Source organism: Dipodomys merriami, unplaced genomic scaffold (assembly GCF_024711535.1).
Source record: "Dipodomys merriami isolate MVZ:Mamm:240054 unplaced genomic scaffold, mDipMer1.0.p SCAF_198, whole genome shotgun sequence".
NCBI lineage: Eukaryota > Metazoa > Chordata > Mammalia > Rodentia > Heteromyidae > Dipodomys > Dipodomys merriami.
In genome coordinates, this window is record NW_027203359.1 from 197560 (window position 1) to 211746 (window position 14187).

A 14187-nucleotide genomic window follows, 5' to 3' on the forward strand; every position below is an offset into this window, starting at 1 on the left:
CCTGTCTACCACCTGTCTACCCTCTGTCTCTTTAAGTTTCACCGCTCTAGGACCTCCTATGGGTGGACTTCTACGTTCATTGTTTTTGTTTTATGTTGTTTTTGTACTGGTACTGGGGCTTGAACTCATGGCCTAGGTGTTGTCACTTAGCTTTTTTTGCTCAATTTTGTGCTCTACCACTAGAGCCACAGTTCTACATCTGGCTTTTTAGTGGTGAATTGGAGATAAGAGTCCCACAGACTTTCCTGCTTCGGCTGGCTTCAAACGGTGATCCTCAGATCTCAGCCTTCTGGGTAGCTAGGATTGCAGGAGTGAGTCATTGATGCTGGGCTTCTACACTGTGTGTGTGTGTGTGTGTGTGTGAGAGAGAGAGAGAGAGAGAGTCACTTAACATCATGTCAAGGTTCATACATGTTGTTAACCTCCCTCACACACACACACACACACACACACACACACACACACACATACACACACACACACACACACACAGAGCTTTCCTTTCCTTTTCTGTTGAGATGAGCTTCTTTCTATGTTCCTCAAGATGTCTTTGAACTCTAGGCCCACGCAGCTGGGACTCAAGCATGCCACACCATGCCCACATTTCCATGTTGTATTACATCAACATTTCCACTTTAAACCTTTCATCGCAGCTTCTCAAGAGATGGAGATCAGGAGGATTGTGGGTGGAGGCCAGCCTGGGCAAAGAGTTAGTGTGAGCCTCATCTCGACAAAAGAGCCAGGTGTGGTGGCATGTTCCTGGATCCCAGTTATCGGGGAAGTGTATATGTAGGAGAATCATGATGGATGACAATCCTGGGCAAAACCAAGACTGCCCATCTGAAAATGACTAAAGCAAGAGAGCACCTCTGATGTGGCTCAAGTGGGAAAGACTTTGTATGTCTAAATCGTACTGGTGACCCTGGCTTTATCTGATGACAGCAGGGCAATGATAAAGGGTGGATCACAGGCAGGAGCAGAGAGGTTTCATGGCTGATGAGTGGCTGGTGTCTCAGCCCCTCCTGCTGTTTCCTATTGCATTTCTTCTTCTTGGGGCTGTGCAGGTTCCCCAGTCTGCCACCTCTGGTGGGGCGGTTTCTGTAGGTCACATGCTAGGGCCAGGGTTGGGGGCCTGGGCCGTTTGAGCCAGTTTCTTTCCGGGAGAATCTCACTTGTATGGGCTTCTGGGCTCTGGCTAAATGGCTTCATCGAAGTTCCTCCCCTTACTTGGCTGGAGGATGGCGGCTCCCTGGCTCTGTTTTCAGAATAAAGATGTTCTGAGTTCAGGCAAGTCTTCCTGCATACGCAAGAAAGACCAAGGTCAGTGTGTTACTGTGAAGAAAATCCTACAGCAGTGTGGGCTTTGACTCATTTTTGCATTTGAAAATGTGATTTAAGTCAAGTGCAGTGACTCTTGTCTGTCCTCCTATCTATTTAAGAAGCAGCGATCAGGAGGATTTTAGGCTAGTCCCAGCCAAAAAGGCCTCAAGACTATTTCAACCAACAGTTGGATTCAGTGAGGCACATCTGTGCTCTCAATGCAAATAGGAGGACTATGGTCCAGTTCAGCTGAGGAAAAAGACCCTTTCTTAAAAATAACCAGAGAAAACTGGGAAGAGAATGAGGGAAGGGGTGACATCGTCCAAAAAGAATGTATCATCACCTGACTTATGAAACTAACCCCTCAGCATATCACCTTTATAATAACAGTTAAAAAATAATAAAAAATTTAAAAAATAACATAAAGAGCTGAGAAGTGTCTCAGCAGAGGAACATCTGCTTTATAAGCACAAAATCCTGAGTTTAAGCTCTAGTACTGAAAAAAAAGTATGATCTAAGTCAGCCTCCCCTATATGAAGCAAGTAGAAGAAGATGCCAGCCTGGTTTGGGCTGGTGGGGGGCGGGGGTCAGGAGCATACCTATCCCTGTCTCCAAGTACATGGGAAGGTCACCACAGAGAGGCCCAGGCCGGGTGAGCTCCACGCCCCCCTCCCCCTCCCCCCCTCCCCCTGTATGGATCTTGGGATTCACACACCATTTCTCATTTTCCACAGAATACTCACTGCTACTCTCCTGGCTCTCTGTCTTCCAAGTCCTGGGAATGCACAGGTAAGACTGTTTAAAAAGTTCCCAGGAAGGATGGTAAGAAAGTAGAGTGAGACAGTGGGGCTGTGCACCATGCACTTTAGCGTTGCAGGACTGCGGAGATCGGGGTGGGGGTTGGAGAACTTCATGTTTGCTTCGTTGGAGGTCTTCCTTCTGGAGATTGTAGCCGAGGCCCAGGGAGGCTGAGTCTGCTGCAGGTTACAAAGGGCATTATCCTGACATCCAACCCAAGATTTTTCTTCTTTGTCAGTCATGAAGCTTGAACTCTGGGTCTGGGCACTGTCCCTGAGCTCTCCAGCACAAGGCCAGAGGTCTACCACTTGAGCCACAGCACTACTTCCGGTTTTCTGGTGGTTAATTGGAGATAAGAGACTCACAGACTTTCCTGCCCAGGCTGGCTTTGAACTGCAATCCTCAGATCTCAACCTCCTGAATAGCTAGAATTACAGGTGTGAGCCATTGGAGCCCAGCTAACCCAAGACTAATCAGGTGATGGCTGCAGAAATGCTAAGCAAATGTGTGGTAGTGTTGGGGGACCCTACACCTTGAGATAACAGCATCTGAGGCTCCTGTTTGTCACATGCCCCAGTCTTATGTGTAGGAGAGGAAAAGGAGAGCACCAGACATGGCACATGGCGTGGGGGGGGGGGGGGAGAAACACCCTGAGCAAAGACCCCTGGATGGAGTATGGAAGGGACAGATGAGGTTAGACTTGGGAGGACCTGAGAGAAAACTGTAGCATTCCAGGCTTTGCAAAGCCACAGGGTTGTGTGACAACTAAGTTTTGTGCTACACAACACACACACACACACACACACACACACACACACACACACACATTTTGAAGTCTATGCATGTCATTGAGGAGAGGAAATCTCGGAGGGCTTTGGAATCTTCTCATCCTGACGGTGGTCCTGAGCCCTGTGGGTCCTGATGAGGATCACTGCGTGCTCCATTGAGGCATTTTCATAAATACTTAGACATTTGGGCTTGGAGGCGTGGCTCAGTTGGCAGAGCACCAGCCAGTGAGTGAAAACATCAGGTACTGAGTTCGAGACCCAGTCTCAGACACAAAAAAAGACATTTAGCCTTTGCAATTGCTTGGAAGTAAGTACTAACAGTGGGGAGACTGAGGCACAGACAAGTTCCACAGTGAGTAGGGGCTACAGTGAGAACTGGAAGCTAGGCAGACCAGTGCACTTGACCCCACTCCTGCACTGCATTGCTTCAGCCTGGGTCTCCTACACTTTATGGCACAGCCTCCTGGCTCTTTTGTTCTGTGTCCTTTACCCCAAGGCTGCGGGACCCCTGCGTTCTTGTTAAGAGTGCAGGCAAGTCCAGCATCCATACAAACCAACCCACAGCTCAGGGAAGCCCAACTCTGGAGCCAGAGCTATGGCCAGGGGTGAGAGTGCACGTCCACAGGTACCTGGTACTTTCCATGAAAAGCCACGCTCGAGAAGCTTCTCAGAGATCCTCTGATTGTCTGCCTCGACATATCTTTTTTTTTTTTTTTTTTGCAGTGCATAAAACTGTCATTGAAGTTGTATGTAAAGCCCACAGTCCTCTGGGATCACCTAGAGATAGCTCTTTCCAGAAGCATCTTTGTGCACATTGTCTTGCTGAAACTGAAATGGAGGAATCTCTTCAATCTTTTCCCACACACTTTATATTAGCATCTATTAGTTGTACAAGGGGGTTCATGGCCGTAGCTGTACACAATGTGCCTTGATCAGACTTCCTACTTTTCTGAGAAAATAAGCTAGGTCTTCCGTGGAAGGTTTTTTTCCCTCTGGACAGGATTAAGACTTAAGAGAAATTCATAGGGGAAATTATTTTTACAGTATATACAGGTTATATCTGAGGCCAAATACAGTTTGAGGCTATCACTGGCAGGTAATTTCACGAGACCCCTTTTTATTCTATACACCTAGTGTGATGGTGCATATCTGCCTTCGGGAGGCTGGGATTGGGAGGATTATGGTTCTAGGCCAGCAATAGCCAGAAAAGTCCATCTCAGACTGAGCCTCCATCTCAGAGTAAGAAACTGGGTGTGGCCATGTACTACTGTCATCCCAGCTATGAAAGGAAGGCCAAAATAGGTGGATCACAGTCCAGGAACATGCCTTAGCAGCATGACCTGATCTAAAAAAATCCAGTGTAAAAGGTGCATAGTGCCTGTTTAGCAAGCACAAAGCCCAGAGTTCAAATTCCCAATACTGTCACAAACAGATACCCTACCCCTTAATGGATAAGCTATCTTACCCATTCCAGGAAGGGGGTGAGGATGGGGTATACTACAGCATGCATAGCAGACGTGATTGCTATTGCTCCTCATACTTGATATTGCTCCTCATACTCGAAGCATCAACAAGCCCAATAAGAATTGAGAAAGGGGCCAGACACTGGTGGCTCACTCTTGTTATCCTAGAAGGCTGAAATCTGAGGATTGCAGTTCAGAGGCAGGCTGGGTAGCAAAATCCATGAGATTCTTTTCTCCAACTAACCACAAGAAAACTAGAAGTGAGCTGTGGCTCAAGTGGTAGAGCACTAGCCTTGAGCACAAAAGCTCAGGGATGGGCCCAAAGTTCTAGTCTCACAACTGACAAAAAAAATTGCTAAAATTGGGGGTATCTTGAAACAATGCGACAGGATTCTTAAAGTAATGCCAGTGTAAAATGAGTGTAAGACAATAGTTCTAAAGAGGAATTGTAATACAGGCATTGGTATTAGGAAAGACATTCTTTATCCCACTTCCCAACCTTTCTGCCATGGAGCTTTGTGTACAGCCAGGGAGACATTTGCCAGTCAAATGACCTTGCCTTTTCCTTCTCTCTCCTTCCTGCAGCAACAGTGCACTAACGGCTTTGACCTGGATCGCCAGTCTGGACAGTGTTTAGGTATGTGCCTCTCCCATCCTCCCCAGGGTGGCGTTGTTCGTGACAGCCCAGGGCTCTGCTGCTTCTTCCTCAGCTATTATCCAATCCTTATGTATGGAAGAGCATGGAATGAATGACTGAGGTCCAACCATGTCCTCTAATCGATCACTCTTTCTATGAACATCAGGCTAAGCACTATGAATTGACTGGTCCCTGCCCTCAGTAAGTTTTCCATCCCTAGGGGTGCTGTGCACAGTAGCTTAAACCTTGCACACTTAAGACCAGAGAGTTTTCTAGATCAGAAGCTCAGCATCGTTCTATCAGGCTAACCTGAAAATGTCAGCGGGCTGAGCTTCTTTTGGGAGGCCCAAGGGGAGCCTCTTTTCTTGCTCATGAGAGCTGTTGGCAGAGTTCCCTTCCTAGCAGTTATGGGATTGAGGTCATTTCCTTGCAGGCTGTCAGCTGATGGCCACTCCCAGTTTCTAGAAGCTGTCCTTATTCCTTGGCTGATGACTTTCTCTTCCATCCTCAAAGCCAACACGTTAAGTGGCTCTCGTTTCTCAAGGCCTTCCTTTTTCAATTGTGGTATTTCCAACCAGTCCTGCCTCTTCTTCTACCTTGAAGGATTCATGTGACTAGGCTGCTCCTGCTCTGCCCCTCCCCCCCCAGCTAATTTAGGATGAACTCTCCACATCAAGGCCAGTGGATTAATAAACAGAATTCCCACAGCTGCTTAGTCTCTTTCCCTCAAGTAATACAATGCATTCACAAGGTAGCAAGGATAGAGGAAGAGGTACTTTGAGGAAGGCATTCTCTTAGCACGCCCTCTAGTGGGAGATGTAGACATAGCAAATGTGACAGGTTGGTGGAACAAATCCATCGCCAAGAGGAAGTAATGGCAATGGTCCCTGGGAAAGAAGAGGAAAGAGTCATACTTGATGTCTAGGGTCCGTGAGGAGTGATGGAGGCTATGAGGCCAACTATCTGGCTGTGACATGTCATCTCACTGACCACCAGGGTTGACTTGGCTGATCTAATTGTTTGGCTGGATGTCCGCTCTCCCCATTACTGTTCCAGGCATGTCTCTCCTAAAGCTTTGTAGTCAGTGGACCATTCTTCAGTGAAGGATATTCGGTAGCTGTGTTCTCCTACTGGAGCCTCCAGACTCTCCAGAGTGATAGAGGGCTGACCTCAAGAAATGGCATTCTGGGTGAAAAGAACAGCATAAGCAAAGACTAGGGATGGAAAGGAAGCTCACAGTATAGGAAAGCATGCTGTAGATGGAGCCCAGGCTACATGGAAACACCAAGTTAGCCTCTTGTTCTGCCTGAGCCCCATATTGGGGTAATAGTTAACAACTTCTTCTCCTCCTCCTCCTCCTCCTCCTCCTCCTCCTCCTCCTCCTCCTCCTCCTCCTCCTCGTCCTCGTCCTCGTCCTCGTCCTCGTCCTCGTCCTCGTCCTCGTCCTCCTCCTCCTCCTCCTCCTCCTCCTCCTCCTCCTCCTCCTCCTCCTCCTCCTTCTCCTTCTCCTCCTCCTTCTCCTCCTCCTCCTCCTTCTTCTTCTTCTTTTTGCTAGTTCTGAGACTTGATCTCAGGGCCTGAGCACTGTCCCTGAGCTTCTTTTTGCTCAAGGCTAGCATTCTACGACTTGAGCCACAGCACCACTTCCAGTGTTTTCTGTTTATGTGGTACTGAGGAATCAAACCCAGGGCTTTCATGCATGCTAGGCAAGCATTCTACCATTATGCCACATTCCTAGCCCTAATAGTTAACTTCTATTATATTTGACTTAGGTCAAATTCTCTGCATTCTCTGAGCCCACATCAGCTCAGATCCAGAGAGCAGACAGATAATTTGAAGAGTGAGGAAGAAAACCTTGTTCTTGGAAATCTGGGCTCAGGCCAGACTGACCGTGAAGTACTTTGACTTGAGGATGTGTGGAGAACAAAGAGGGCAGCAGCCTTCTCTTCTAGCCCATGGTGTTAACTAGAAAACAGGCTGCTGCACTCTGAGCCTTGGCATTCCCTTTCCCAAGTTAGGGGTTGGCATGAGTTTCTCGGAGGAGATGGCGTGGGAGCTGTCAGGATCTAGGCCGCTCCCAGCTCCCCGGGCTCCAGTTCCACACAGGGCAGACTTCGAGGCTGGCGGCAGGGCCCAGCATCTGGAGCCAGGACGCTGCTCACTGAAGCCAGAGTTGCCCGCCTCCCCACCCCAGCACACCCCCCTCATAGCATGGCTGCACGAGCTGAGTGCCAGTGTGGTGGACCTACTTGCCGGCACAGTGTGGACTGATTTCAAGGCTCTGCTTTCTTGGCAAAACATTAGCTCTGAGCCGAGCCTTGTCTGTCTTTAAAAAAAAATAGTTTTATGGTTATTCTAAAGGTGATGTACAGAGGGGTTACGTGTAAGTCAGGTAAAGAATCTATCTCTTCTTCGGCATCTCTTGTTCTTTCTCAGTGTTTCCCTCCCACTCCATAAGTTGTGTAGTTCATTTTCTACATAATGTCCAGTGAGTCCCAGCCTTGACTATCTTGACACCGAGGTCTCTTGCTCCACTGCCCAGTCGTGGTTTGGACTAGGAATGTCTTAGGCATATCCCTGTGTTTTCAGAGCATACGTGCAGACATGTGTTTCTATGTCCACAGATAAACCGGTTTAATGGTTATATATTCATGTTTACTGTTAGTTGCCATCTATGCAAATTGAGAGTGTCCATTATTACTCTTGGTTTTTTGTTGTTGTTGTTGGTTGTGGGGCTTGAACTGTGGACTTGGGTGCTGTCCCTCAGCTCTTCAGCTCAAGGTAAGCACTCTACCACTTGAGCCACAGCACCACTTCTGGTTTTCTGTTGGTTTATTGGAGATAAGAGTCTCACAGACTTTCCTGCCCAGGCTGGCTTTGAACTGTGATCCTCAGATCTCAGCCTCCTAAGTAGCTAGGATTACAGGCTTGAGCCACCAGCACAAGGCTGAGAGTGGCTATTACTCTCAATGGGCATGTAAGGTGAAAGAAGACACTTCATTTGAGTTTCTCGGGGGTCTATCTAGAGGAAAGAAGGAAGTGAGTGGCTGTTGAGGTTTCTGTGTATGTGGGCAAAATCAGAATGGAGGCGCATGAAGTGTTTCTGTTGGGGTGGCATGTTCAGTTGGGAAGATCTGCCAGCACTGAGCCCGGGGCTGGCTGGAGCCAGTGCTGGTGAACTGGTGAACTGTGTTTGGGGCCTTCATGTCTGTTGGTTCGAAGCTCTGATTACGGTGCCGTGAGCGCTCATCTTGCCCGTGGCTTTGCAGATATTGATGAATGCCGGACCATCCCCGAGGCCTGCCGAGGAGACATGATGTGTGTCAACCAGAACGGGGGCTATTTATGCATCCCGCGAACCAACCCGGTGTACCGCGGACCCTACTCCAATCCCTATTCGACGCCCTACTCAGGTCCATACCCAGCAGCGGCGCCCCCAGTGTCCTCTGCAGCGGCCTCCGCTGGGGCCGCGTCCAACTACCCTACGATTTCAAGGCCCCTTGTCTGCCGCTTTGGATACCAGATGGATGAAGGCAACCAGTGTGTGGGTGAGTACCCAGTGCCCCTCGTCCCTCTCCAGTGTGTGCTGGGGCTCTAGCCTGTCTCCCCAACATGTGAATTCGCTGTCATGCAACCAATGTCCCTGAGAAACAACACCTGCTTTCCGCCATTATCGTACCCCTCCGCCCTATTTCTGGGTTAACCACTTCCTCTCAGGACTTGAGCTTGCTGCTTTCTTCAGAGTTCCCAGATAGCTCATTTGTCTCTTCTTTTCTTCCTGTTGACTTCCTGTCTATCTCTATTATCTATTTATCATGGATATATTTTTTTAAAAACCAAGCTCTTCGCTGGGCACTGGTGGCTCACACCTGGAATCCTAGCTACTCAGGAGGCTGAGGTCTGAAGATGATGGTTCAAAGCCACCCTGGGCAGGACAGTCTGTGAGACTCCAATTAACCACCAGAAAACTGGAAGTGGTCTTGTAGCTCAAGTGGTAGAGTGCTTGCCTTGAGCGGAAGAGCTGAGGGACAGCGCCCAGGCCCAGAGTTCAAGCCCCACAACTGTTCCCCCCCCCCTACAAAAAAATCAAGCCCCTGTGTTCTCAAATAATAAATTTATCAGGTCAGACTTAGTGATCTTTCCAGATCACAGAGATCTCAAAGAGGTCTGGGAAGGTGCTGGGCCCTGCCTCCAGTGTGTTGTCTGGAAAATGTATTCCTACAATGGAAGCCTAGAGGTCCAGCACCTGTTCTGGAAGGAAAGTAGGCTCCTGCAGCTGGAACTGATGCGCTTACGGCTAAAAGGAGTCTTGCTGATGGGATCCCTGGAGGGAAAAATAGACACCATGTGCTCCAAGCCCCAAACTGGCAAGGGTGTAAGCAGTGGCCTCCAGAGCCTTGGGTTGTATTGTCCAGGGCGGTCGTGGAGTCATGGTCCCTTTGGCTGAAGCTGGATCAAATCCTTGAAACCAGCTCCAGACAGAGGGAGCTGCTCCAGAGTGAAGTCAGTGCATACCTTTGATCACAAGCCCTGTGTGCCAAAGCCCTTTGAGCCTGGATCCCCATTTGAGGACATTTCCAAATGACATGCAAATCCTCTTATCCTTCAATGGTCTGAGGAGTCCAAAGCAGGCACAAGAAATAGAAAATTTCAAAGAAGGGGATGAAATGAATACAAATTGAAGTTCATCAGAGTATGGGGAGAACATTAGGCTGCCTAGTGCAGTGTTGTTGATTTGGGGGTACTGGGGTGTTGGGGCTGTGGGCAGTGTCATCTGTAACGTCTCTTGTACTTCATGGGAATCAGGTTTTTCTATGTGAGTAATCTGCAAAGAGGTATCCTTCAGAGTCACAAGGGAAAACTAGATATGCCAAAGTTTAACCTTCTGCTGCACTGCAACTACTCTTCTGCACTGGCTCCAGGGGACATGGTGTGTGCGTGCGTGCGTGTGCATGTGCGTGCGTGTGCATGTGTGTGCATGTGTGTGCGTGTGTGTGCATGTGTGTGTGTGCTTGCGTGTGTGTGCGTGCGTGCGTGCGTGTGTGTGTGTGTGTGTGTGTGTGTGTGTGTGTTGAAGGGGGATAGTCCAGTCAGCAAAGGGAAAGCTGTATGTGCAGGACACAGTCAAGCTGTGGGGGAAGGCAGTACCCGAGTTCCTTATAACAGCGGCAGCACCACAGTCACTGGAAGGAACTTGGAAAGCAATCTTTAATGTCAGCCTCTTCATTTAATGGAAAGGTAATGAGCACTTCAACAATTGGGCAATTATCCAGGTAGGATTTGAGTCAAGCTGGCTCAACTAGCAGATTGTAGTTCCTGACCAGATGACATGATCCCCAAAGAAATAAGCAACCCCCCAAGAAGCACAGAAAGGAGAACAAGGAGGGGATGCATCTGGCTCAGACAGGCCCCGTGACCAGCCTCTGTGTGCTCATGTGCCAGTAAGTGACAATTTGGGGGTGTTTCAACTTTGGGGGGTGAGGGTTCTCAGGTGGTCATGATGTAGGCACCTCTGGCTGATGTCTTGAGATATCCCATCAGCCCCTTTTGCAGAATATGGAAGAACTGCCTTGAGGCTCCGCGGGGTGTCCCCCCTCCCCCCCTCCTCCCAGGGTTTCAAAGCCCTTGACAATGAGAACATGGCTGGGAAAGCATTCATTCCTGGTCCCTGTGATGTCATGCTATTTGTGGTTCTGAACCTGTCACCCTGAGATGCCGAGCTGTTCATAATAGCCCTTTTGTAAGCAGAGTACAATCTGGGAACCCTGGAGAGACCTGGCTGCTCGCCCATCCATTTCCAAAAAGTCTAGTATTATGCATTCATAAGTCCCGAGTTCTTTCTGACTTCCCTCCACTCCACCCCGCGGCTTCCTGACTTACAGATGCCTCACTGAGGCATTGTGAGAGGTCGGGTGAAGGGGTCCAGCGAAAGAAGAGATGGGGGAAAGCACTTGCCCCTGAGCTCGGATGACAGGCATGCACCACTGCACTCTTTTGTTGGGTTGGGACTCACTTTCAAGGAAGATGTTTCCTCTCTGGTGTCCAAATTAGATTACATCCTGTGCTGAGTAGAACCCTGGGTCTCCAGTACCTCTGACTGTCCTTTTAGTTTCTCAGCTTTGGGTCTCCCTAAACTCTGCCCTCTCTGGACCAAAATTTGAGTCTACAAACCTTTAGGGATGAAGCTGGATCACTCAGGACACATGGACCAGGGGGATTAGTGATCCAGGAACTACAGCCATGAGCCAATAGTGTTTTGTGGCATCGAGACACTGGCAGCTTGAGGGCTGGGAATGTGATTTAGTGGTAGAGCGCTTGCCTCCATGCGTGAAGCCCTGGGCTAGATCCCTCACTACCACAAAAACAGAAAAAGCCAAAGTGGCGCTGTGGCTGAAGTGGTAGAGCACTCGCATTGAGCACAGAGAGGCTCAAAGACAGTGCCCAGTTCAAGCCCTGGCACAAAAGAAGAAAGAAAAAAAGAAACTGCCAGGTTGGCTTGAGAGTAGAGCTGGATGGAATATGGGCCCACACAGGCATGGTGAACGGGCAGGGAGGAAAGTGCCGCTGGAGGGGAGAGTCACCAGCCCAGACCCTGACCAAACCAGAATCAAACACACCCCGCGAGTTCCAAACCAGTCCCATAGCCAGCCAGCCCAGAGCAGCGGGCCGAGGGCTGATGAGGTTGAGCCGAAGGGGAGAAGGAGAGTAGCTGCATGATTGCAGTAGCTCAGGTCTGGACATCTTCAGAAACCTTCCTGTCATGCATGCTGCCTCTGAATGCAGCTCCTGAATGCAGCGGATGTTGGTCTCTCCCTGAGTCTCCCCTCAGGGGCTAATCACGTCATCCCTCTGGGTGGACATTCCAAGTCCCACTTTGCTAATTGACTTGGCTCAGTGGTAAGTTCAGGGACTCCACCAGAAACTTAAGTCCTGGGAGGTGTTTCGGAGCTGAGAAAGCTGTTTTACTAGAGCTGTGCTACTCGAGTAAGAATTTGTCTGGACATTTCTGAGTGTGTGTGTGTGTGTGTGTGTGTGTGTACTAGGGCTTGAACTCAGAGCCTCTTGCTCTTGCTTAGTTTTTTTTTTTATTTATTTAAGGCTTAGCGCTCTACCACTTGAACCACACCTCCAGTTCTAGACTTTTTTTGTTGGTCATAGGGCTTGAACTCTGGGCCTGGGAGCTGTCCCTCAGCTCTTCAGCTCAAGGCAAGCACTCTACCACTTGAGCCACAGTGCTACTTCTGGTTGTCTGGTGGTTTCTTGGAGATAAGCATCTCATGGACTTTTCTTGCCTGGGCTGGCTTTGAACTGCGATCCTCAAACTTCCTGAGTAGCTAAGATTACAGTCATGAGCCACTGGTGCCCGGCTCAGTTCTAGACTTTTTTTGCTGGTTAATTGGAGAGAAAAGTCTCCAGGATTTGTTTGCTTGGAGTGGCTTTGGATCATCAAAACTCAGACTTCTGACCAGCTAGGATTGCAGGTGTGGCCCATCAGTGCCCAGCTCAATGTTGAAATGAGAAGCAGCATCTTTAATCTCTCACCTGCTGGGATTTTTGTCATTGATGAGGATGCCCAGGCAGGCAGAGAACAAAACATATGGATCCTTTCAGAAGATGGGTGAAGTTGGTTTGAGGTCTTCTCTTGAGTTATTTTTCATAAAAGTCAGCCAAGATTTAGTCAACTGGTGTTCACAGAGCACCTCCTGGATGCCAGGCTTTGGCCTAGGCACAGAAGGGCACAGCCACAGGGCTGTGTCCGGGGCTCGTGGTCAAGGAAAGGAGATGAGCCCACACAGCAGCTGAAATGCCAGGCAGCTTCTAAGTTTCTAAGATGGTAGAAGAAAAAGGCAAAAATCGGAAGGCCCTGGGAGTAGAAAGGCCCAGAACTTAGAAGTCAGACAGGTCTTGATTCTCATCTTGGTTTGCCTACTTCCTTTCCAGGTCTCTGTTTCTTCATCTGTAACTTAGGGATAACAATGCCTACCCCATAAATAGCATGAAAATACCTTGCTCAGGGTCTGAGGTCTGTTCCTGCGAAAGATTTGTGGAGGACGTCTTGAGATCCGAGAATCCTAAGAAAGTCTGAAAATGTCCTGAGGACTTGATTCTTTCAGTATCTACAGAGATGATGGTCCCTGGTCTCAGACATGTCCACTTTTCAGAGACCTCACTCAGAATCTGCTTCAAGATGCCAGCAGAGCTTGGTTTATTTAGGTTGTGAAATAGAGCCGCGGGAAGTTAGCCCAGGGTTGGCATTTATTCCAAGTGGCTAGGACAAGGCCAGGAGCACCGAGAAACCTCAGCCTCGGTGTGGCCAGCCTGCGGTTAGCCCAAACAAGGGAGGAATGGCGGAATTCAAGCATTCACGGTTTTCTTTCTGACTTTTTCACATTTTTAATCCAGACCTCCAGTTTGGGCTGTAACTTGAAACCCAAGCCTCAGCCTGACACCACGGGGGGAAAATGTGTGAAGAGGGCTCCTTGGTGCTGAGAACTCTGGAGCCAAGCAGGCCTGCTGAGGGAAGGGCACCCAGGACAGAGGCTGGGGGTCTGCACTGGGCTTTGCTCAGAGGACCTTGAACTGGGCACCAGCATGCTTGTCCATGGGCCTCCTCCCCCGTCCCGCCCCCCGGCTCCAGGTTTCAGCCTTTACCCTGTCATGGGCTGCAGTGGTAGACAAGCAGTCAATGATCCCTGAACCTCAGTTTTTGCCATCTATAGCCAGGGATTATAGTGCCAACCTCAATGTGATATTTTGAGAATGAACTAGGGGTGATACATGTCCATTGTCCCATTTAGAGGCTGGCTAGTGGCAAGGGCTTCCTAAGTTAGTTTTTGTAACTATTGCTTTCCTGATTTCAAGTCTCCTCGTACCATTTTGTCCTCTCTGACTCCCAAGGGCACACCTCCTTTGGGCTAATCCTGCTGTTCTCGGCCCAGCTGCTCGCCACACTTGAGCTGCAGGAGTTGGGGTTGCTAGTGATTCCATGGTGGCCTCAGCATGAGAGGCCCCCCAGGAAGCCCCCCCCCCGGGGAAAGGCAGAGCCCCGCAGCAGGGGTGTGGGGTAGACCCTGAGGTTCTTTCTCCTAAGCTCCCAGGTGATATGATGTTGCTACAGTTGGGACCACACCTGAAGTGACAAAGCCCTTGTCCAGCCACTGATGCTTGCACAGGGTTGTGT

At 49.3% G+C, this 14187-nt stretch overlaps 1 protein-coding gene across 1 annotated transcript in view; it reads left to right on the plus strand.

Annotated features, from left to right (window-relative positions):
- The window catches only part of LOC138831483 (fibulin-5), a 69961-nt gene that overhangs the window by 2605 nt on the left and 53169 nt on the right, over window positions 1-14187 (plus strand). Inside the window, exons 2-4 of the mRNA XM_070028544.1 lie at window positions 2055-2109; window positions 4955-5006; window positions 8276-8554. Coding sequence (XP_069884645.1) covers window positions 2055-2109; window positions 4955-5006; window positions 8276-8554 — 386 coding nt within the window. The remainder of the gene's footprint in view (window positions 1-2054; window positions 2110-4954; window positions 5007-8275; window positions 8555-14187) is intronic.